This window comes from Pelodiscus sinensis, chromosome 11 (genome assembly GCF_049634645.1).
Source record: "Pelodiscus sinensis isolate JC-2024 chromosome 11, ASM4963464v1, whole genome shotgun sequence".
Taxonomy (NCBI): Eukaryota; Metazoa; Chordata; order Testudines; family Trionychidae; genus Pelodiscus; species Pelodiscus sinensis.
In genome coordinates, this window is record NC_134721.1 from 46,801,784 (window position 1) to 46,825,735 (window position 23,952).

The 23,952-nt window shown below is 43.2% G+C and overlaps 1 protein-coding gene across 9 annotated transcripts in view; it reads left to right on the forward strand.

Annotated features, from left to right (window-relative positions):
- The window catches only part of ATG7 (autophagy related 7), a 179,067-nt gene that overhangs the window by 35,925 nt on the left and 119,190 nt on the right, over positions 1 to 23,952 (forward strand). For all 9 annotated transcript variants that reach the window (XM_075939620.1, XM_075939619.1, XM_075939622.1 and 6 more), the window contains 5 exons: positions 734 to 892; positions 5,401 to 5,595; positions 15,899 to 16,102; positions 16,358 to 16,473; positions 19,698 to 19,773. In XM_075939620.1, the coding sequence (XP_075795735.1) occupies positions 734 to 892; positions 5,401 to 5,595; positions 15,899 to 16,102; positions 16,358 to 16,473; positions 19,698 to 19,773 (750 nt within the window). The remainder of the gene's footprint in view (positions 1 to 733; positions 893 to 5,400; positions 5,596 to 15,898; positions 16,103 to 16,357; positions 16,474 to 19,697; positions 19,774 to 23,952) is intronic.

Below are 23,952 nucleotides of genomic sequence, written 5' to 3' on the forward strand. Positions count from 1 at the left end.
CCAGAGAAGAGCAATGAGAATGATTAAAGGTCTAGAGAACATGATCTATGAAGGAAGGCTGAAAGAATTGGGTTTGTTTAGTTTAGAAAAGAGAAGATTGAGAGGGGACATGATAGCAGTTTTCAGGTATCTAAAAGGGTGTCATAAGGAGGAGGGAGAAAACTTGTTCATCTTGGCCTCTAAGGACAGAAGAAGCAGCAATGGGCTTAAACTTCAGCAAGGGAGGTTTATGTTGGACATTAGGAAAAAGTTCCTAACTGTCAGGGTAGTCAAACACTGGAATAAATTGCCCAGGGAGGTTGTGGAATCCCCATCTCTGGAGATATTTAAGAGCAAGTTAGATAAATGTCTATCAGGGATGGTCTAGACAGTATTTGGTCCTGCCGTGGGGGCAGGGGACTGGACTCGATGACCTCTCGAGGTCCCTTCCAGTCCTAGTATTCTATGATTACCTGTTCAGTATACTCCCTCTTGGGCATCTGGTATTGGCCACTGTTGGGAAGACCGGATACTGGACTAGATGGACCTTTGGTCTGACCCAATATGGCCTTTCTTATGTTCTTAAAACTTTAATAACTTAATCTGCATTTAAACCTAGAATCTGAAATTGTGAAAAAAGTTCACTTATTCTTTTGATGCTATAGATTTAAAGGAGTTTGTTACATCCTTTGAACCAAGTCTTACAGTGTTCAATTAGTCATTACCAATTATTTTGATTTTTTTGTTTGTTTAGGGATGGGGAGTCAGACAGATCACATTTGTGGACAATGCAAAAATCTCTTATTCCAACCCTGTACGACAGCCTCTCTATGAATTTGAAGATTGTCTTGATGGTGGGAAGCCTAAGGCACTTGCGGCAGCAGAAAGACTGCAAAAAATATTCCCTGGAGTGGTAAGTAAAATATCTTGGTGATTAAATCTTAACATATTGAGAAGATATGGGTTTCAACCAGATATGGCTGGCTGAGAGTAGCTCCACGATAGTTCTTTACTCTGCTTATGTTAATGCTTAAAAAGAAAAGGGGAGCAGGAGACTAAAATGCAAGGAAACACATTTTTTTCTGCCATGTTTTCACATGCAGGGAGCTAAGGAATAAATTTGTGGCAATAAAAATATATAATAAGGTGAATTATTAGGCCTCATCTCCACTGCCTTTCCACAGAGTCATAATAAACAATCTTTCTCCAGTTTCTCTTCTGTGGTGTGCTCCTACAAATGTGATGTGCTCCTAAAAATGGCTGATTTTAGAACAGTTCCACTGAACACATCCTTACCAACCCCCATACTTTCCAACAAATGTCAGAATTTAAATAGATGAAAAATGAAAACAGTCCTTAAAAAGCAACATTGATATTTTCCATAGAAATGATAAAGATTTAGAAGTTTGAAATCTGTCAAGCCAATGTATACATAAATGTGCTACATCAAATTGAAAATTAAGCTACTGTAAATAGATATGAATATTGAGTTGCACCCTCTGCTGGTAAGTGAACTCAACTACATTACTGGGATCATTTAAGAAAACAGTTTTTAAAAAGAGAATGTATTTCAATAATCTTTTACACAATCTCAACATTTCAAGCATTGATCATGTTTCATGTGTGTCTTTCCATACTAAACTTTACACAAAGTGTGTGTGTGTGTGTGTGTGTGTGTATGTGTGTGTGTGTGTGTGTGTGTACACACACACACACACACACACACACACACACACACTCACACTTTACTAGCAGATGTACGAGGCATTGCTCAGGTCTGTAACTGAAGGAAGCGGTTTGGGTTTCTTTGAAAAAATAAATGAACAATAGACATGTTATTTCAATGATTGTATTTTTTGAAAATGAAGGCTGGAGTGAGAGTTCTGGGGTGAGGAGGAACAGAGGGTAGGTGGCTGAGGGCAGAGAGTTGAGAGGTGTTGGGGTGCTTAGAGCAGGGGGAGGTGCTGAAGTCAAGGCAAGAGGGAGATGTAGAACTCAGTGCAGGGGGCTCAGGACAAGGGGCTGGAAGGGCCGCCCAAGGTGGCAGGGATGGTGCTGCTCCGGCACTGATTCCTCCCATGGGGCTGGGACAGCGCTCCCTGCCAGCACCCTCCCCCCACAGTTGCCCTCCCCCACGGCCTGCGGGCTATCTGGGAACAGAGACAAGCTTCAGAGGCTGCCACCCCCTCCAGTCTCTCTCTCTTCCCCCTCCCCCAGTCTGTCTGGGAGGGAACAAGGCTCTGCGGGCTGCTGTCTTCCTGCAGCGCCCCTTCCCTGTTGTCTGCAGGCTTTCTGGGATGGCGGGAAGGTTCTGGGGGCTGTCCCTTTTCAATGGCTCCCCTCTGCAGCCTGTCTGGGGAGGGCGAAGCTCCAGGAACAGCCCTCCCTTTTCCTGGCATGCAGGTTGTCTGGGGAGGGACCAGGCTCTGGGAGCTGCCCCCCTCCTCCAGCATGCCCTTCCCCCACACCTTCCTCCAGGCTCTCCATGAGGTGGAGGCTCTAAGTTTGGGGCAGAGGGCTCCTTACCAGTGAGCTGGCAGGTAAGATGGTAGAACCCTAGCCATGCTGGCCACTCTCGTGGTGCTGTGGCTGTCACCAGTGGCCACTCTCAGTATCGCGTCCCTCCCCTCTTTGTGGCCTTTGCTTTCACATTCCTCCTCTCTCTGCCCCTCCCCTTTCATGTTATGGGAAATAGTTCAATTCCCGGCATTTCTCATTTTCCAGACACAACCAAACCCTGACCTTCGTTTAAGTTACAGTGAGTGGAAGCTACACACCAAATTTGGCATTCCTAGCTCTTATGGTTTAGGAGAAATTCTTGAACAAACGGACAGACAGATGCACAGATAGATATAGATAGATTAGCCTTGACATTCTAATCTTCATTGACTGTGTTTTGTCATGCCTGTAATTAACCTTGTGGACTGTGCAATATTTCATGTGAACAGGAAAAGTTTTAGACTTAAGGGTGACTATCAATTAAAAAATCACTTTCCAAATACCACCAGTATAATGCTGAAACAAAGCATTCATGTGTAAATTAGTGTCTTTCAAAAGCTTTTGTTTGATACTGCTGATTTCTTAGATGAGGAGGAGACATTTTGTTCTGATTGATTCTCAGATACTTTTATTTATAAAGCAGACAAGTGCAAAATGTCCTCTTACAGTTATTTCCCATTTTTCAGATTAGAATATTAGAACCCATCTTGTAATTATGGATATTATCCACCCATAAAGATTCTGATTTGCATTATCCTTTACAAATGCACATACATTTGAGGCCTGTGATACATTTGGTACATTATCTGCATTATGGGCAAAAATACAAAAATTACAGTGATATTAATAGGTTTATGAAGTTGTTTGGCACAATTTAAATAGCCATTCTTTTCAAAGACTAGAAGATGAATAACCAGTGTGCTTGAAATTCCATTATACCAGGGGTGGGCAATAATTTTTGATGGGCCAATCCAAGATTTTGGTAAGTGGTTAGGGGCTGCACATTTCTGTAGAGGGAGTTTGGATGAGAGGGAGAATTGTGATCTGGTGCAGGTTCTGGAAGGGCTATGGGTGCAGAAGAAGATTCTGGCCTGGAGGAGGGGTGTAGGAGCTTGGTCCTGCCTTGAGGGCGGGGGGCTGGACTCGATGACCTCTTGAGGTCCCTTCCAGTCCTATGATTCTATGAGTGGATGCAGCGTTTGTGAGGGAGTTGTGATCTGGGGATGGGTGCAGGGTCAGGGAGAGGGTATTGAGCAGGAGAAGATTCTGGCCTGGGGAGGAGTGCAAGAGGGAGTGCAGAGGGTTTGGTTGGTGACTTGGGTCAGGATGGGATGGTGACCGGGGGCAGGGAGTTGAGGTGCAGGGAAGGGGTGGTGTGTCAGAGGTAGGTTCTGCTCAGTAGGTGCTTACCAAGGCAGCTCCTGGCCAGCAGCCCTGCAGGACTCCAAGGAAGGCTTCCTGCCTGCCAGCAGCCCCAGACTACTCAAAGTGGCTAGCTGTTCCCTGAAGCGCTCTGCTCTGGATGCTGGGGTTAGGGGAGGCTTCCCCTGTAGCTAACTTATTGTGGCAAAGCTCTGGCTGTGCCCCAAGGGTTCTGAGCTTCTGGCTGATAGTGTTTGCTTCAAAGGCTCATTGTAACCCTCAACACCCAGCCTCTTTCCCTTTACTAGAGGTCACAGGCTATTGAGCCCTCCTCATCATAGACTAGTCCACAGTTTGGGGTGAAAATCCCTCTGTAGTGCTAGGGTCCCCTCTCAGGGGGAGACTCTGTAGTGGCATGGGGAGGATTGGGGGGAAACAATGTCTGCCCATTACTTTGAATTCCAGCCCAGGGACCCATAGGCAGCAGTAACAGACAGGGTTTCCTCTACTCCTAGTCTGACCGCTTCTTCCTTGGGCCACTTCCCCCACACAATCCCTCCCAGTACCTGAGCAAGTCCATCCTGCTCCTCCATGACACTCTGCCTTACTTGCAATTACCAGCTCTCACCCAGTGCACCTCTTCATTCTCAGACTTTGGGTTCTTTTCCTCCCTGCAGGGAGACCTTTTAAACAAACTCCAGCAGGCCTTACTGGGCTGCAGTTGTTTTGATTAGGCTGCTGCTTCTGGCAAGCTTTTAATTTGCCCCAAGTGCTCGCCTGATTATGCTACACTAGGCTCGGCCCTGGTTACTGAGAGAAGAGGAAACTGTTTACCAAAGCCCAGATATCTGCCTTCTATTAGTGTGTGGCAGCCTGCTAGTCTAAGTCTGTCACACTATATAGTGAAATTTGTCCGGTACTAAACTTAGACTTACTGGCATGTAATTGCCAGGATCACCTCTAGAGCCCTTTTTAAAAATGGGCATCACGTTAGCTATCCTCCAGTCATTTGGTACAAAAGATGATTTAAAGGATAAGGTTACACACCATGGTTAATAGTTCTGCAATTTATAAATGCTTTCCATAATCTAATTTTTGAGTTTTTATTCTTAAAATACTATTAATCTGATCTCACTCATACAAGCAAAAATTAATTTTCCTGGTGCATTGCATCAATTAATGGAATGCTGGAGGTGCTGCACTAAAGCTATGTTTACTTATGTATAATTGCAAATGAATTACAACCAGTTATTATTGGTAACACAGGCTTCAGCCATCTTCTGTCTTTTGTAGTACTCTCTATCATTGCATAGTGTGATTTCTGGCTATTCATTTTTAGCTATTTTTTCCTTATATCTAAGAAGTTTGGACTTTATCAAAGCCAACAGCTCATAAGGACTACAGTAGTACCCAATTGTTAACTCTTGTCTTGATCTTGACTGTTCCTACAGTAATTCAGTGTCTGTGGACATGAATAATTTGGCCTTTCTATGAATAATATCTTTCAGGTCTGTTTAATACATTATTTTGAAATGCTCATGTCCTGTGTGTTTTCCTCAGAATGCTGAAGGATTTAACATGAGCATCCCCATGCCAGGTCACCCAGTGAATTTTTCTGAAGTCACCATGGAACAGGCTCGAAAGGATGTGGCACAGCTTGAATGGCTTATTGATACTCATGATATTATTTTCCTGTTAATGGACACTAGGGAAAGTCGATGGCTTCCTGCTGTCATTGCAGCTAGCAAGAGAAAGGTACAGTATATATGCCTTTTTTTAATATTCCTATAGTCATACTGCAGCCCTCACTGAATTTATTTCCATATATTGTCAAAATAACTTGTCAGGAAGCTTTAGTCACTGACCAATCAGCTGGAATTACATCATGCCATTGGAGGAGTTTTTGCACTAGGCACTTTGTCAGTAGACTCAAAGATAAAAAAGCAGGTGAGAAAAAGGTGTATAATGAGGGAGAATGGCAATTTACATGGTATGAAAGAAAGACTGAAAGAATGATGAAACAAAATACAGAACTATGTAGCACTTTAAAGACTAACAAGATGGTTTAAAGTGCTACATAGTTCTGTCTTTTGTTTCAGCTAGACCAGACTACAGGGCTGAAATGAGATCAAACTAGCTACAGGCATAAAGGGAAACAAGAAGACCTTTTATAAATACATTAAAAGCAAGAGGAAGACCAAGGACAGGGTAGGCCCACTGCTTAGTGAGGAGGGAGAAGCAGTAACAGGAAACATGGAAATGGCAGAGATGCTCAATGACTTCTTTGTTTCGGTCTTCACTGAGAAGTCTGGAGGTGTGCCTAACGTAGTGAATACAAGCAGAGAGAGGGTAAGTTTAGAAGATAGGATACACAAAGAACAAGTTAAAAATCACTTAGGAAAGTTAGATGTCAGCAAGTCACCAGGTCCTGATGAAATGCATCCCAGGATACTCAAGGAGCTGATAGAGGAGGTATCTGAGCCTTTAGCTATGATCTTTGAAAAATCATGGCAGACAGGGGAGATTCCAGAAGACTTGAAAAGGGCAAATATTGTGCCCATCTATAAAAAGGGGAATAAGAACAACCCAGGAAACTACAGACCGGTCAGTTTAACGTCTGTCCCAGGGAAGGTAATGGAGCAGGTAATTAAGGAAATCATATGCAAACACTTGGAAGGTAATAAAGTGATAGGGAATAGCCAGCATGGGTTTGTGAAGAACAAGTCATGCCAAACTAATCTGATAGCTTTCTTTGATAGGATAATGAGCCTTGTGGATAAGGGAGAAGCGGTGGATGTCATATACCTAGACTTTAGTAAGGCATTTGATACGGTCTCGCATGATATTCTTATTGATAAGCTAGGCAAATATAACTTAGATAGGGCCACGATAAGGTGGGTGCATAATTGGCTGGATAACCGTAGTCAGAGAGTTGTTGTTAACGGTGCTAAATCCTGCTGGAAAGGGATAACAAGTGGAGTTCCGCAAGGGTCTGTTTTGGGACCCGTACTGTTCAATATCTTCATCAATGATGTAGATATTGGGATAGAGAGTACGCTTATTAAGTTTGCAGATGATACCAAACTGGGTGGGGTTGCAACTTCTTTGGAGGATAGGGACATAATTCAAAATGACCTTAGCAAGTTAGAGAAATGGTCAGAGGTAAACAGGATGAGGTTTAATAAAGAGAAATGCAAAGTGCTCCACTTAGGAAGGAACAATCAGTTCCATACATACAAGATGGGAAGCGGCTGTCTAGGAAGGAGCATGGCGGAAAGGGATCTAGGGGTCATAGTGGACCACAAGTTGAATATGAGTCAACAGTGTGATGCTGTTGCAAAAAAAGCAAATATGATTCTAGGTTGTATCAACAGGTGTGTTGTAAGCAAAACTCGTGAAGTCATTCTGCCGCTCTACTCTGCGCTAGTTAGGCCTCAGCTGGAGTACTGTGTCCAGTTCTGGGTGCCACCATTTCAAGAAAGATGTGGAGAAATTGGAAAGGGTACAGAGAAGAGCGACAAGAATGATTAAAGGTTTAGAGAACATGACCTATGAAGCCAGGCTTCATGAACTGGGCTTGTTTAGTTTGGAAAAAAGAAGATTAAGGGGGGACATGATAGCGGTTTTCAAATATCTAAAAGGGTGTCACAAGGAGGAAGGAGAAAATTTGTTCCTCTTGGTTTCTGAGGACAGGACAAGGAGTAATGGGCTTAAAGTGCAGCAGGGGAGGTTTAGATTGGACATTAGGAAAAAATTCCTAACTGTCAGGGTGGTCAAATATTGGAATAAATTGCCAAGGGAGGTGGTGGAATAACCCTCTCTGGAGATATTTAAGAACAGGTTAGATAGACATCTGTCAGGGATGGTGTAGACGGAGCTTGGTCCTGCCTTGAGGGCAGGGGGCTGGACTCGATGACCTCTTGAGGTCCCTTCCAGTCCTATGATCTCTATCACTATTCTGAAAGAATGATGATGAGGGGTAGAGAATGATTTAGAATGTCAAAACACTTGCAAACTGTTTCCAAAGTTGATTTGTAACTTTTGAGACCTAAATGCAAACTGTAAGCAAAAAAGTATGGATTATCTAATATTTAGTTAGTTAAAAAAAAAAACTTTGGATACTTCTGTATAAACTCATCTATCAGTACACAATATCCAGGCTGATCATATCTATCTAAGGTATTTGTGTCCCTCGGAAACATAATGTGAGTCCCTTACCATGTGTAATATAATTATCTTTACAGTGTCTGGTAAGGAAGTACTAGCCCCATGTCACAGATGGGGAACCAAGGCAGAAAGAGAAAATGGCTTGTCTGAGGTCACACAGGACGTCTGTGTGGAAAAGCAGGGAGTTGAACCTAAGTCATCAGTGGTTGGGACACTAGCCTGATACTCAGGAGGATCTTTTTTCCTTTGAAGGCAGTATGACTACACATGTAAGTGCTTCCAGGATCAGGATCTGAGACAGTCTTTAGGTGTTAGTTCTTTTACTGTCAATTCACGTGAACCAGATTAATAGCTACAACAGAATCAATGAATCTGAATAGATTTACCCATAACTTTTAAGAATCTGATCCTGAGAGTAATTTTTACTAGAGTGTAATAAAAATAAAAAAATAAGGTTGGGAGAATAGGAGAGAAACACTCTCTTTTAGGTTAAATGAGAATAATAGCCTCTCTAACTCATGCTCCCTCAGTTTTCTATTAGTCATGTTCTTGAGTATCAAACTGACTTCAGGCTTCTCCTGAATGGAAGGCGATTATCTCAGATTATAGAATCCTGCCACTGACATTTTTCAGCAAATTAATATGCCACACATTTGGTGCAGGTGGGTTGGTTAGGAAACTTAATTATATTGCTCTGAATATTTGATTTCTAAACTACTTTGAGCAAACTTTGTTAAATTAAGATGTTTACAACAACTTCTTTGTTACATTTTAAAAGAATTAATGCAAATTAAGTTTATTCATCTAAAAATTACAGTTGGAATATGCATGTGTTCAGGTTTTAAAACCATGATAATTCTACCACATTCCACGTCCCTTATGTTTTGTGACGTGAATATGACATTCTCAGCTATACAGTAAATTACAAATTTAATACACGAAAGAGCTGATGACACAGCTGAGTTTGTGTTGTTTTTGGAACATGTACTTTTGCACCTTCTGACTTTTTAGTGAATTTTAGCTGGGCAGCCTCTAACTTTTCATGAACTTAGTTTTTGCTTATAATTTCATAGTTGTTGGTTAGTGTTTTTTAAGAGTAAGAAAGTGAGAAAAGAGAGAATCTAGAATTGCCTGTGATATTTATAAGCAAGCATTTTGTCTTGTAATTTCCATGAGTGTATGCATTTCCATTGAAGTGTGCACCTATAGACTTAATCAGATTTTCTCTACACTTGCTTTTGGGTATTATAATATCACATTTAAATCTAAACCACTGATGTTCTAATCTAGTAATCATCTTTGATGGTTATGTCCATGTCAGGCTTTAAACATCAGATCAGAGGATAATGGCCTGTAGAATATGCTGTTAGAGAGTTGCCTGGAGTTGACTAGATTAGCAATATTGTTGGGTGAGCTAAGGTTACCACTATTGTGGCCTCTGTGACATGTAGTTTAGATTACTTCTCTGCAGAGGAAAAAGGTCAGTAAGTTAAGTGTGTATTTTAAATGGCTTGTCATCTTTTTAGTGTGTGTGGAAAGTTGTTTTATTTGAGAGTCTCCAGTTATGAAAGCTCATTCTTGATCTTCTCCTGTTTGCTATACATGAGAAGATCCAAAATTGTGAACAAACAGCATCACTTGCCCCATAACCTCTGCCATGCAGAACACAGTACCATCCACAGCCTCAGAAACAGCTCTGATATTATAATGAAAGAGGCTGACAACAGAGATGCTGTAGTCATCCTGAATAAGTTGAATTACAAACAAGAGCCTGCCAGGAAACTATCCCAATACCACATTCTAGAGGCCACTATCCTCTGATCCCAATGAGGAGTATTAAAAAGAAACTACGCCATCTGCTCAAGAAACTTTCTGCAAAAGCAGGGGGCCAGATCTACAAAGAATATCCTTTATCAGAGCTCTAGGGGTGTATCTATCTTCTACCCAAGATCCATAAGCCTAGAAATGAATTATCTCAGGCATTGGCATTCTGACAGCAGAGTTGTCTGGCTATGTGGACTCTCTCTTCAGTCTTTACCCTATCAGCACTCCTAGCTATCTTTGAGACACCACTGACTTCATGAGAAAACTACAGCACATTAATGATATTCCTGAATACACCATCCAGGTCATTGTGGATATGGAAGCTCTCTATAGCAGTACTCACAAGGATGGACTATTAGCTGATAGGAACGGTATTCCTGATGATGCCAGGGCACATCAAGTGGTTGAGCTTTGTAACTTTGCCCTTCACTCCAACCATTTCAGATTTGGGGACAGTATCTTCAAGTCAGTGGCACTTCAGTAGGTACCCACATAGCCCTACACTACGCCAGCATTTTTATGGCTAAGAACAACACTTTCTCAGCTTTTGTGCTCTAATTTCCCTCCTCTGCTTGTGCTACATTTATTACATCTTGATCATATGGATCCATGGGAAGGAGACCCTAGAAGAATTCCATTTTTTTTCTCTTCACCAACAGCCTCAACCTGGACCAAGCCACATAAGAGATCCACTTCCTGGTCATTACAGTGCAAACAAGTGGTGGTTATATAAATGTCATCTATTCTGGAAACCTACTGACTGCTATACTTACCTATATGCCTCCAGCTTTCATCCAGGACACATCATGTGATCCATTGTCCATAGCCAAGCCCTACAATACAACTGCATTTGCTCTAATTCAGGGGTTGGCAACCTGTGACTAACGAGCCAGATATAGCTCTTTTGGAGCCCCAGCTCATCCCCTCTTAGCTCCCCCCTGCAGAAGGGAGCCAGTGCTCATGCTACAGCCCTATGGCTCCCTGTAAGAGTGCAATGCCAGTGCCTGCTTCCTGTGGGGGGGGGGGGGGAAGGAAGCCCCAAGCCTCCCCACGCCTCCCCACTGGATCCAGTGTGCAGGGAACAAGCAGGGCCAAAAGCGGCTCTGCATTCTGCTGTTTTCCTTCCTCTGGCTGGGGAAATGGCCTCACAGGGATGTGCTTCTTGGAGGCTTCCCCTTTGCTCCTATTGGCCAGAATCCAGTGAATGGAAGGTGCAGGAGGCCGTGCTACAAGATACCTGCAATATGAAAGCAAGTAAGTGGTACCCCACCTCCTCATGCCCAGACCCCGTCACACCCCTCCTAAAAAGACCCCACACCCTCCCAGCCCACCCATTCACCCCCCTGCTGAGACTCCACACATCCGGCTCCCTCCCTTAGCCAGACACCCTGCCTCCAGCCTGTTCCTGCACCCTGCCCCACTCCTGGCCAGCAAGCTCCTGCACACCAATCCTGAGGCCATCATATACTTGAACCCTCCACGAGGAGAAAAGGTAGTTCGGATTAGAGAGCCTAATCCGAACTACCTATTCCGTGCTGCGTGTAGCCACGGGCACGGAGTCCGAACTACCGGGGCTTTAAAAATGGCGGCGCCAGGCAAGATGCAAATGAAGCCCGGGATATTTAAATCCGGGGCTTCATTTGCAACTTCGGTTGCCTACATTAACCATCCTAGTTCGAACTAGGGTGGTAGTGTAGACATACCCTAGTTATCTGAGTGTTTCACTAATGTCAATGAATTTATTTTCACTTTACTTTGGTGAGGTGAAGGGGTGTTACTAATCCCATTGAATAAATGGGGAATGACATCCTAGAGAGATTAAGGTAAAAAGTATCCACTTATTTTGGGTGTCCAATGTGACACTTCTAAGATCTTCAGTGGGTTGCCATCTTAGTTTGAATCTGCAAAAACAACAAGAAGTCCTGTGGCACCATATAGACTAACAGATTTATTGGAGCATAAGCTTTTGTGGGCAAAGACCCACTTCATCAGATGTATACAGTGGAAATTCAAGAGGCAGTTATAAATATACAGGCATAAGAAAACAATTCCAATCAAGAGTAGGGTTAGAGATAACAAAGTCAATTCAGTCAGGGATGATGAGGCTCCCTTCTAGCAGCTGATGTGGAGGTGTGAACACCAAGGGAGGAGAAACTGCTTTTGTAGTTGGCTAGCCATTCACAGTCTTTGTTTAATCCTAAACTGATAGTGTCAAATTTGCAGATGAATTGTAGCTCTGCAGTTTCTCTTTGAAGTCTGTTTTTAAAGTTTTTTGTTGCAGGATGGCTACTTTTAAATCTGCTGCTGTGTGTCCAGGGAGATTGAAGTGTTCTCTCATAGGTTTTTGTATATTACCATTCCTGATATACGATTTGTGTCCGTTCATTCTTTTATGTAGGGACTGTCCAGTTTGGCTGATGTACATGGCAGAGAGGCATTGCTGGCACATGATGGCATATATTACATTGATAGATGTGCAGGTGAATGAGCCCGTGATGGTATGGCTGATCTGGTTAGGTCCTGTGATGGTCTTGCTGGTGTAGATATGTGGGCAGAGTTGGCACCGACGTTTGTTGCAGGGATTGGTTCCTGAGTTAGTTACTGTGGTGTGGTGTATAGTTGTTGGTGAGAATTTGCTTCAGGTTGGCGGGTTGTCTGTGGGTGAGGACTGACCTACCTCCCAAGGACTGTGAGAGTGAGGGATCAATGTCCAGGATGGGTTGCAGATCATTGATGATGTGTGGGAGAAGTTTTAGCTGGGGACTGCAGGTGATAGCTAATGGTGTTCTATTGTTTTCTTTGTTGGGTCTGTCTTGTAGCAGGAGGCTTCTGGGTACACATTTTGCTCTGTCAATCTGTTTCCTCACTTCCTCAGGTGGGTATTGTAGTTTCAGGAATGCTTGGTGAAGATCTTGTAGGCGTTTGTCTCTGTCTGAGGGGTTGATGCAAATGCAGTTGTACTTTAGTGCTTGGCTGTAAACAATGGATCATGTGGTGTGTCTGGGATGCAAGCTGGAGGCACGTAGGTAGGAATAGCGATCAGTAGGTTTTTGGTTCAGGGTGGTGTTTATGTGACCATCACTTATTTGCCTGTAGTGCCCAGGAAGTGGATCTCTTGTGGATTCTGGTCCAGGCTGAGGTTGATGGTGGGGTGGAAACTGTTGAAATCACTGGGGTGCTAGTGGACGAGAGCTGAGGAAGCGTTGTTCCAGGTCAGCCATACAAACGCTGGCATATTGTGGGACCATGCGGGTGCCCATAGCAGTGCCACTGGTTTGGAGATATAAATTGTCCCCAAATCTGAAATAGTTGTGTGTGAGGATAAAGTCACAGAGCTCGGCCACCAGTTGTGCTGTGGAATCATCAGGGATACTATACTGTTCCTGACAGTTTGTATTCTATCTAAATGTGGGATGTTGGTGTAGAGAGCCTCTACATCCATGGTGGCTAGGATGGTGTTTTCTGGAAGATCACCAATGCATTGTAGTTTTCTCAGGAAGTCAATGGTGTCTCGGAGCTAGCTGGTGGTGTAGGGTCTGAGTAGAGTCCACATATCCAGAAAGTCCTGCAGTGCGAGTGCCAATGCCCGAGATGATCGGGCGTCCAGTATTTCCAGATTTATGGCACTCCTTTTTCACCTAATAAATCATCTTGTTAGTCTTTGAAGTGCTACATAGTCCTGTCTTTTGTTTCAGCTAGACCAGACTAACACGGCTGCATCTCTATCCCTATGCTAGCATCCTCCAGGCATCTATTCCAAAAATCCTTTTATCCAATGGGGCTGTGGTTGACTTATCCTTAGTTACGTTAACTGAGAGGTGAGTTCACAACCATCTATCTCAGTCACGTCTGTCTGATTCATCCAGACATACTTAGTACCTTGTTTTCTATTTAACAAAAGAGAAGGAAACAGGTTTGGGGAGCAGCGTGTATAACTCAGGGGTCCCTTGGCCAGGTAATTCGATATTTGGGTCACTAGTGCTACTCAGCAACCCCAGCAGGCAATCAGAGCAACCATTCAAATTTCAGAGCCCTTTAAAAGGTTGAGTTTTAAAGCTCGTAACATGGTGGCAATCAATGGGAACCCTCTGCTGCTTTTCTGTAATTTGCCAGTGCCGGTGTGGGAGGGAGATTGTGGGGTCCCTAGGTCCTGGTGCTGTTGGGAGGGGAACCCCAAGTCTTGAGCCTGCTGCTGGAGAGCTGAAAAAGGCGAGTAGGATCCTTAGGCAGAGGGATGATAAGGGCTGGTGCCCTTAGCCTGTAGCTTGGTGTCAAGGACACACCACATCCAGTGCTGGGAAAGGGGAGAAAGGACAATGGAAGAGGGAGCTATGAGGCCTTGGGAGACACCAGTTCTGGGCAAGGGAGCCGGATAGATCCTGACTGCTGGCATTCACCTGTGCTAAGAGGGGGCCACCTCTGCTCGTGGTGCCTCCTGCTGTTCGAAAAGAAAAGGTTCCGTCCCCCAAAGTGGAAGCAGGTCCAGAGTCAGGTTGCCCTGTGAAGGCTGCTGGAGTGGCACTAGTGAAGCACTAGGACCCTGCGGCAGCCAGCAGAGGGAAGAGCAAAGACGTGTCCCCTGAGCAGCTGGAGTCCAGAGAGGCTGCTGGCAAAATAAATAAATAAAAAGAAGAAATGCCCAGGGGCACGGGCCCAATGCCTGCTGCTGGCACCAGTCCCCACTCCTTAAGCTCCTGGGGCTCCCTGCTCTTGCCCCACATGCTCCGAAGCACAGGGCCCAAGGCATTTGCCCCAGTCTGTCCTATAGATGGGATGGCTCTGCAGGTTGGAAAGAAAAGGGCATGAGCTGGCTAGGGTGATGATATTGTCCCATTTTGGCCAGGACAGTCCCCTTTTTCCATTCTGTCCTGGCTGCCCCTATTTCTTCTCCAAAACTGGGCATTTATCCCTGTTGCAAGACTCAGGCTTTTGCAAAATACTTTAAAAACAATTGGATCATACAAGAGCCCTTTCTAAGTTGGAGGCAGGTATTTGTCTGAATCAGGGATCCACTAATGAAAGTAGTAGTAAGTTTAAAACAAAAGGAAGTACTACCTCACTCAGTGTACAGTCAACTTGTGAAAATTGTTTCTAAGGGATGTTGTGAAGGCCAAAACTATACTGAAAACAGATTTAGTTAAGTTCATAGAACAGCGTTTCTTAAACTTTTTAAGACTGAGGAACACCAAACAGTTTTTTTGTGTGAAGTACACCAAGGCTTTTTGGTTGAGGGGGAAAAGGTCAGGTGGGAGGCAGGGGAGTTATTGAGGGGGGGAAAAGGGGTTGGGAGAAAGTTATTGAGGGAAAAAAGGTCACCTGCCCCTTTAAGGGTGGCCATTTTGAATTCTGTTGTTCTCTGCAGCACACCTCTGACTGCCTTGTGGCACACCAGTGTGCCGTGGAACACAATTTAAGAAACACTGTCATAGAGGATAGGACCATCAATGGTTATTAGTCAAGACGGTCAGGGATGCCACCACTTAACCTCTGATTGCAGATGGTAGGAGTGGATCAGGGAATGGATCACTTGATAAGTTTCCTATTCTGTGCATTTCCGCAGAAACACCTGGCACTGGCCACTGTTGAAGGCAGGATACTAGGCTAAATGAGCTATTGGTTTGAGCCAGTATGGCCATTCTGAAGTTCTTTTGTTATGTTCTGAAAGTCTCATGGTATTTTTCTCCTCTTTTTAATAAAAGAGGTATTTTTTACATTTCTTCCTCTTTTATTTTCACAGCACACAAAATATCTTCCATAGAGGCACTTGTTTGTTTACCCTTTCAGAAAACACAATCCCCATCAAGTCTGAGCATAGCATTCTGTAGGGGTCCAACTCTGCAATTTACTTCTCTTCCGTAAATCTGACGTGTCTGATAATAGGATGTGTGGTTTGTATGTATTCTCCTAAATGCAGATAGTATTTTTGGAAATATAGCATATGAAGAAAATTGCGGTGATTTGGAATTCTGTAAAAGTGGTTATATTGGATTGTAGTAATAAACTTATATTTATCAAAACATAAGCTGCTTTTTCATTAGCTATTTGTGCTCTTCTTTATTTTTTATAGCTGGTCATCAATGCTGCATTAGGATTTGACACATTTGTTGTGATGAGACATGGACTAAAGAAACCAAAGCAGCAGGAGTCTGGTGATTCATGTTCCAGCAATCCCTCTAGCTCTGCTGATCTCCTGGGATCATCGCTCTTTTCAAACATTCCTGGCTATAAACTTGGATGCTACTTCTGCAATGATGTTGTGGCACCAGGGGACGTGCGTAGAACTTTGTGTGAATAATTACTGTGGTCCTATTTCATATTGTTTGGTTTTTATTGCATTAAAATGATTCCTTTAGGAAACCTCATTTGTCACCATAATTGAAGTTTATTTATAGCAAATCCCTTTTACTGTTACTAAGAGAGAGATTTCCATTCTTTATTCTTTGAATGAAAGTATTAAAAATGTATTACGTAAGTGGGGTAGCCAAGTTCAAATGTCAGATGTATGTAAAATTGTTTTTGTTTGTAGTCCACCAGGGATCGAACATTGGATCAGCAGTGTACAGTCAGTCGACCAGGATTGGCCATGATAGCTGGAGCCCTTGCCGTAGAGCTAATGGCTTCTGTTTTACAACATCCAGAAGGGTGAGTCATATTTTAGGAGAATGTATGATGTTTATAGGACAAAAGTTATTTTGAGGAAGGGAACAATTATCTCTGTTACTTTTTTGAGACACATTAAATAGATTAAAGAAGTCCTGAAAACTTGGAATTTGAATAAACATAACATGGGTATATCATGGAATGCAGACTTATTATTAAAATAATGCAGACAGGGTTTTGATTAGAAAAACTCGTGAAGTTCTTGTTAAAGAGTGGGGACATTTTACTTGTCTATTGTTTTTGTGCTTTTGTTATCTTTAAAAGAAGTATTGAATACATAACATTTTAGTAAGGAAAAAATCATAGGATTGGAAGAGACCTCAAGAGTCATTGAGTCCAACTCCCTGCTCAAAGCAGGACCGATTCCAACTAAATCATCGCAACCAGGGCTTTGTCAAGGTGGGACTTAAAAACCTCAAGGGATGGAGGTTTCACCATCTCCCTCGGTAACCCATTCAAGTGCTTCACCACCCCTCCAAAAGAAATAGTTTTTCCTAATATCCAAACTAAGTCTCCTCTTCTGCAACTTGAGACCACAGCTCCTCATTCTGTCATCTGTCACCACTGAGGACTCCATCCTCTTTGGAATCCACCTTCAGGTAATTGAAGGCTGCTATCAAATCCCCCCTCACTCTTCTCTTCTGTAGACTAAATAAGCCTAAATCCATCAGCTTCTCCTCATAAGTCGTGCTCCAGTCTCCTAATCATTTTTGTTGGCCTCTGCTTTACTGTCTCCAATGTGTCCACATCCTTTCTGTAACATGGGGCCCAGAACTCCAAATGTGGCCTCACCAGTGCCAAATAAAGAGGAATAATCACTTCTCTAGATTTTCTGGCAGTGCTTCTCCTAATGCACGCCAGTGTGCCATCGGCCTTCTTGGCTACAAGGGCACACTGTTGACTCATATCCAGCTACTCATCCGCTGTAATCCCCAGGTCTTTTTCTGTTAAACTGCTGCGTAGCCAGTTGGTCCCCAGCCTGTAGCAGTGCTTGAAATTCTTCCATCCCATGTGCAGGACACCGCACATGTCCTTTTTGAACCTCATTAGATTTATTTTGGCTCAATCTTCCCATTAGTCTAGGTAACTCATGACTTTATCTGTACCCTCCAGCATATTTACCTCTCCTGCTAGTTTAGTGTCAATTGCATACTTGCTAAGGGTGCAATCCATCCCCTCAGACAGGTCGTTAATAAAAATATTAAACAAAACTGACCCAAAAATTGACTCTTACGGCACGCCTCTTGATACCGACCCCCGATATGTCAAGCTGTTGATCACTACCCATTGAGCCTCACCACCCAGCCTGCTTTCTACCCACCTTACAGACCATTTATCCAATTCATTCTTCTTTAACTTGTTGGCAAGAATACTGTTGGAGAGCATATAAAAAGCTTTGCTAATGTCAATTTCCACCGCCTTCCCCATGTCCACAGAGCAAGTTACCTTGTCATAGAAGGCAGTCAGGTTGGTCAGGCATGACTTGCCTTCGGTGAATCCATGCTGACTATTCCTGATCACTTTGCTCTCTTCCAAGTGCTTCAAAATTGATTCCTTGAGGATCCTCTCCATGATTTTTCCAGGGACTGAGGTGAGGCTGACCTGGCCTTCTTCCCTTTTTTTAAAGATGGGAACTACATTTGCCTTTTTTTTTCCTTCAGTTGTCCAGGACGTCCCCCAGTCGTTATGAGTTTTAAAAAATAATGGCTAATGGCCCTGCAATCACATCAGCCAATTCCCTCCTCATCCTTGGATGCATTAGTTTAGTGTTTCTAAATAATTCTTAACCTGTTCTTTCTTGAGGGAGGGGCTGCCCTTCTCCTTCCCATATTATGCTTCCTAGTGCAACATTCTGGGAACTGATCTCGTCTTTGAAGACGGGGGGGGGGGGGGGGGGAAGCAGTGAGTACTTCAGCTTTTTCCACATCATGGTAAACTCCCTCATTCGGTAAAGGTCCCACACCTTCCCTAACTAGCTTCTTATTGCTAACATTCCTGTATAATCCTTTCTTGGTATCTTTCACATTCCTTGGTAGCTGCACTTCCAGTTGTGCTTTGGTCTTCCTGATTACACTGCATACTTGAGCAACATATGCATAGCCTTCCCTAGTTATCTGCTCAAGTTTTCATTTCTTGTAAGCTTCCTTTTTGTGTTTAAGCTCACCAAAGATTTCACTGTTAAGCCAAGCTGGTCGCCTACCATATTTGTTTTTCTTACTGTGCATCAGAGCCCTTCAATAAGGCTTCTTTACAATATAGGATTCCTGGATTCCTTTCCCTCACATGTTAGCATCACAGGGGATCCTGCCCTCAGTTCCTTGAGGGAGTCAAAGTGTACTTTTCTGAAATCCAAGGTACGTATTTTGCTGCTTTCCTTTCTTCCTTTGGTCAGGATCCTGAACTTGACGATCTCAGGATCAGTGCTACCCAAGTTGCCCCACACATCTGCTTGCCTTGCTAATTCGTCCCTGTTTGTGAGCAGCAGGTCAAGCTGCCAATGTTGCCAGTAATCTTAGGGTTCCTATGTCTAGTGACATATTTCTTTGTAATGAGGACTTACTTCTAACTATTTTCTATGAAGCTCCTTAGCGGCTTCATTGTGAGCTAAAAATTATCTTTTTAGCTTAAACCAAAGTTACTAGACTCAAAGTAGAAATCATTGGGGGAAATTCTTTGGCCTGTGTTATACAGGACATCCGAATACCTAATCATAATAGTCATAGCCATGGGCGAGTAGATTGCATTATTTGTCGAGCCCTGGTCATAGCTGACCTTAAAATCTATCAAAAGAAAAATTAAGGAAGTTATGATTTAAGTCTGTGATTGAGTGATACATTTCTGAGGCCCTGGAAAAGGATTGCTGGAAAAGACACTTGAAAAGGATCCTTGCAGGCCTGTCAAGAATCTGAAAGGATTCCTTTGTAAGATCAAAACTCTGAAGCATAAGCTAGTTATGGATGAAAACATCTTAAAGCTGATGAGAAACATTTTTTTTTTTTTTACCCTATGAAAATTTTGACAAAAATGAATTTTTTTGTTTTAATCAACAGTTTTTTCTCCTTTTTAAAGTTTTTTAGGTTTAAAATGGGGATGCTTTGATTTGTAACAAAAATGTTTTGTGAAGATGTCACAACAGACATTTCAGTAGAAACATTTCCACCAGTATTAGTCTTCTGTTCTAATTTTCTGTATTTGATTTTTGGCAGTGGTTATGCTGTTGCTAGCAGCAGTGATGACAGAATGAATGAACCACCCACCTCTCTTGGGCTTGTTCCTCATCAGGTCAGTGAGCTAGGAATAAACAAACGTATTGATATATGTAGTTACTAGAAGATTTACCAAGCGTTGTTTGGATACTTACCTTGACTGATTTGTGTTTTTCTTACATTTAATTACATTTCCTTCCTCACACTGGGGTGGGGCTGCAGTTGAGGGATTCAGTATACAGGCTGCCCCAGGGAGAAAGGACTACCCCAACATTCTCTCACCGCAGCAGCTTGGGGCTAGGTGGGAAGTGGAGGGAGGGGGAGGTAGGTGGGATGCCGGCACAGTCTCTGTCCATAGGAAGCTTGCCCCTCCCTCCCCCATGGACAGGGGCCAATTTTTAAACCAGCTTCCCTTGCAGACCAGTTCCCAGCTATCACCCCGACCTAGTGCCTCTGATACAGCAGTGCAGGATGGCAGGGGGTTCCCCGGAAGTGGGTCAGGAGTGCATTGGCTGCCTGCCCTGCTCTTGGAGACCATCGAGTGTAACTGTCCCTGGTTTCCATTCCTTATCCCCTGTGGTCATTATACAGCAGAGGTATACATTATACCTTTCCATTTTATGAGAAACAATCATATTCCAGGCACATTCCATTACCCTAGCACAACCAAACCCTTACCTTGTTTTAAATTATGATAAGAGGAAGCAGCATACCAAATTTGGTGGTCCTAGCTCTTACCATTTAGAAGGAGTTCTTGAATAGACAGACACATTCACAGACAGACAAACTCTCTCAAATATATAGTAGATGGGGACCTGTACAGAACAAATGTTGCACATTTTGTGTCTTGATTAAACATATGACATAAATGTAGTAGTGCAAAATGAGATATCCTAACTGAATAAGGAGATATACGGCGAGATCCTAGACTTCACTCTTGCTCCTTTGTGCTAGTTGGATGTGTGTGGAGGAGTTTTGTGGCAGTATGCACAATCCTTATCACGTTCCCCAAGGTAGACATGTTACAATGGTGTATCTTTTGTCCCAACAATGCTTAGATGCCAAGACTGCCTTTGGGGAAAGGAAGGAGGACCTTGGGTAGCCAACATAAAAGCAGCCTTGAGACTAATTTGCTTTATACCAGGAACCAGCAGTCAGCTAGCTACACTACTGATGGAGAAGGAAACTAAAAAAGATGTCTCAAAGCTACCTCTACTTACCCCCCCCCCCCCCCCCCCGCCACCACCACTGAGATAAAACATAGCTCATCTGCCACACAAAATCAGGGATATAATATTTCACTTGCCATAATGTTCTTCAGAATATTTGAGTATATGTGGAATAGCATAACCTGCTTCAATTGCAATCTCCCCAATATTATAAATTCCTCAGCAGCGTCCTGTATGTTCTACTTCTGTAGAGAAATCTTCTGGATTTTCACTTACTGCTTTTTAGAGCTTGAAGACTCATAGTCCAATCTTTTGCAAAGCTTGATATCCCTCTGCCAAACTAGCTACCAGTCTATCAACCTGGTCTATTCACCCCTGTTGACTGAGATTCACTTCTGGGGACTTAAAGCACAGGATTTCCAAGGTGATAGCCTGCCTTCCTCTTTTGTCCAATATCCTGTTTATTCAACAATTTCCAGTGTCCCTCTGAGAACTTTGGCTAATTGAGATTGTGTGGTATCCTGAATGACATTAATAAAGTGTTATATCATATATTTCAGCAGCATTTGGGGTATTCATACGTTTTAAAATCAAGACTAACTAGACTTTAGTTCTGTGTCCCAAAAAAGAGAAGATAAAATTGGCTGTTTATCTGGGTGTTTTGTAACATCCAGAGAATTAAAGGGAATGATCTATATTAAAATATATATTTAATTAAGTGTATATATTTTAAGCGATTAAAGATATTCTTACTTCCTATTCCATAATGATGGAAATTTGAGGAGATTAATTGAAATGAATGACTTTCTCCACGGATGGTTTTGTATCAGTCTCCTAGCATAGCATATATTAAATCTGAATTGAATGCAAATAAATAATGATTTCTGTATCTATCCAGTGAGGATTGTTTTCCTTTTGGGATAAGCAGAAGCAACAGCCAAAGCACAACTTCTTTCTTTTTACTGTACAGGTGTTCATTTCTCAACATGAAAACATATACTTCTTCAAGTGCTTGTTCACATTGATTCCAATCAGGTGTGCATGCATTGCATATACAAGTGTCAGAAACTTATTTCCCTAGCAGCTCCCGTAGGGTCATCTGTGGAGAACCCCTACAGTGCCGCTGCTATATCACCCTTCAATACCACTGCCAACCCTACCCCTCCCTCGGTTCCTTCTTACTGTCTGTGATGGCATTGGAACTCCTAGCTATCTTGCTTAGGCAAGATTCTAGTCCAGTGGTCACCAACCAGTAGATGGGGATATACTGGTAGATCTTGGAGCCTCTGACAAGTGATCCTGACTGGTTTGGCCAAGAAGCTCTCAAGTGCTGACACTTCAGTTGCCCCTCCACTCACTGTCATGCTGTTCCTGTCGTCTTGCCTTGGAGCTGCCCCTTGGAAGCCTCCTGCTTGTTGTGCAGGGTGTGGGAGGGCTGACGTCAGGCTGTTCCTCCTCCCCCCTCAATAGTAACTGATGTTCTTCGAGATGAGTGTCCCTGTGGGTGCTCCACAACCTTCCCTTCCTTCCTTCTACTTCGGGATCCTGGCCTTCTCAAGCCATCATTTCGGGGTAGAGAAAGAACTGAGGCGTAAGGCGGGAGGGGCTCAACTTAAGTACTTCGAGCTAGTCAATTTCTAGAATGGCGACTGGCCAGGAACATGCAAATCAAGCGCGGGACATTTAAATCCCGCGTTTCGTTTGCAATTTTGGGCGCCCTCATTAGCCTCCCTAGATCGATCTAGGGGACTAGTGTAGATGTACCCTCAGAGCTGTGAAAAATCCACACCTCTGAACAAGGTTGTTAGGTTGGCTTAACTCCCACTGTAGAAAGGTTTGGTCCATGGAAGAATTGTTCTGTCAGTCTGGTCTGTCATCCCTCTCAGGGATGTCAATTAACTATAGCAGTGGTATAACCACTCCCATGCCTATGGTGAGTGGCTATACTGAAAGGCTACATCTACATTTTTAGTTTGGAAAAAAGAAGATTAAGGGGGGACATGATAGCGGTTTTCAAATATCTAAAAGGGTGTCACAAGGAGGAAGGAGAAAATTTGTTCCTCTTGGTTTCTGAGGACAGGACAAGGAGTAATGGGCTTAAAGTGCAGCAGGGGAGGTTTAGATTGGACATTAGGAAAAAATTCCTAACTGTCAGGGTGGTCAAATATTGGAATAAATTGCCAAGGGAGGTGGTGGAATCTCCCTCTCTGGAGATATTTAAGAACAGGTTAGATAGACATCTGTCAGGGATGGTGTAGACGGAGCTTGATCCTGCCTTGAGGGCGGGGGGCTGGACTCGATGACCTCTCGAGGTCCCTTCCAGTCCTATTATTCTATGATTCTATGATTCTACACTACCCACTCTTGCACAAGGAAATATGCAAATGAGGCAAAGAGGTGAATATCGCCACACCTCATTTGCATACTTAATGAGCTGCCATTTTGCACAAGGGGCTTTTGCACAAAAAGGAGCCATCTATACAGCTCCTTTTTGTGATAAAAACCCCTCTTGTGCAAAAGCTGTTCTGCTGTTTTTTCAGGAAGAATGGCTCTTGCACAAGAGGGGGCTTTTGTGCAAAAAGGAGCTGTGTAGATCTCCTTTTTGCGTAAAAGCCCCTTGCGCAAAAATGGTGGCTCATTAAGTATGGAAATGAGGTGTGGTGATATTCACCGCTTTGCCTCATTTGCATATTTTCTTGCGCAAGAGAGGGCAGTGTAGACATAGCCAACTTGTACAGTGGCACAGCTGGAGCAGCAGTTTACCTTAGGATTGTTAACATAGCAGATGGTGACTGCTTTTTTCTCCCCAAAGTGGGAGTTTCCTCTGTTAGGTGTTGATACCCCTATTTATTCTTGTGCACTTTTTTGTGTGCTGGTTGCTTGCTGGTGTGGCCTGTAATAGCTGAAATAAAATTATGCTTTATTTGCAGTAGATGTTTTGAGAGGCATTTAGGCAGTTCCAGAAGATGCTGAGAAAAAACTGAGTTCAGGAACCTCTGAGGACAAATTCAGTTCTCGTAGATTATATTGCCTGATATCTGGTTTGCCCTGACCTCATTTGCTTACAGCTGTAAAAAGTTCACTGT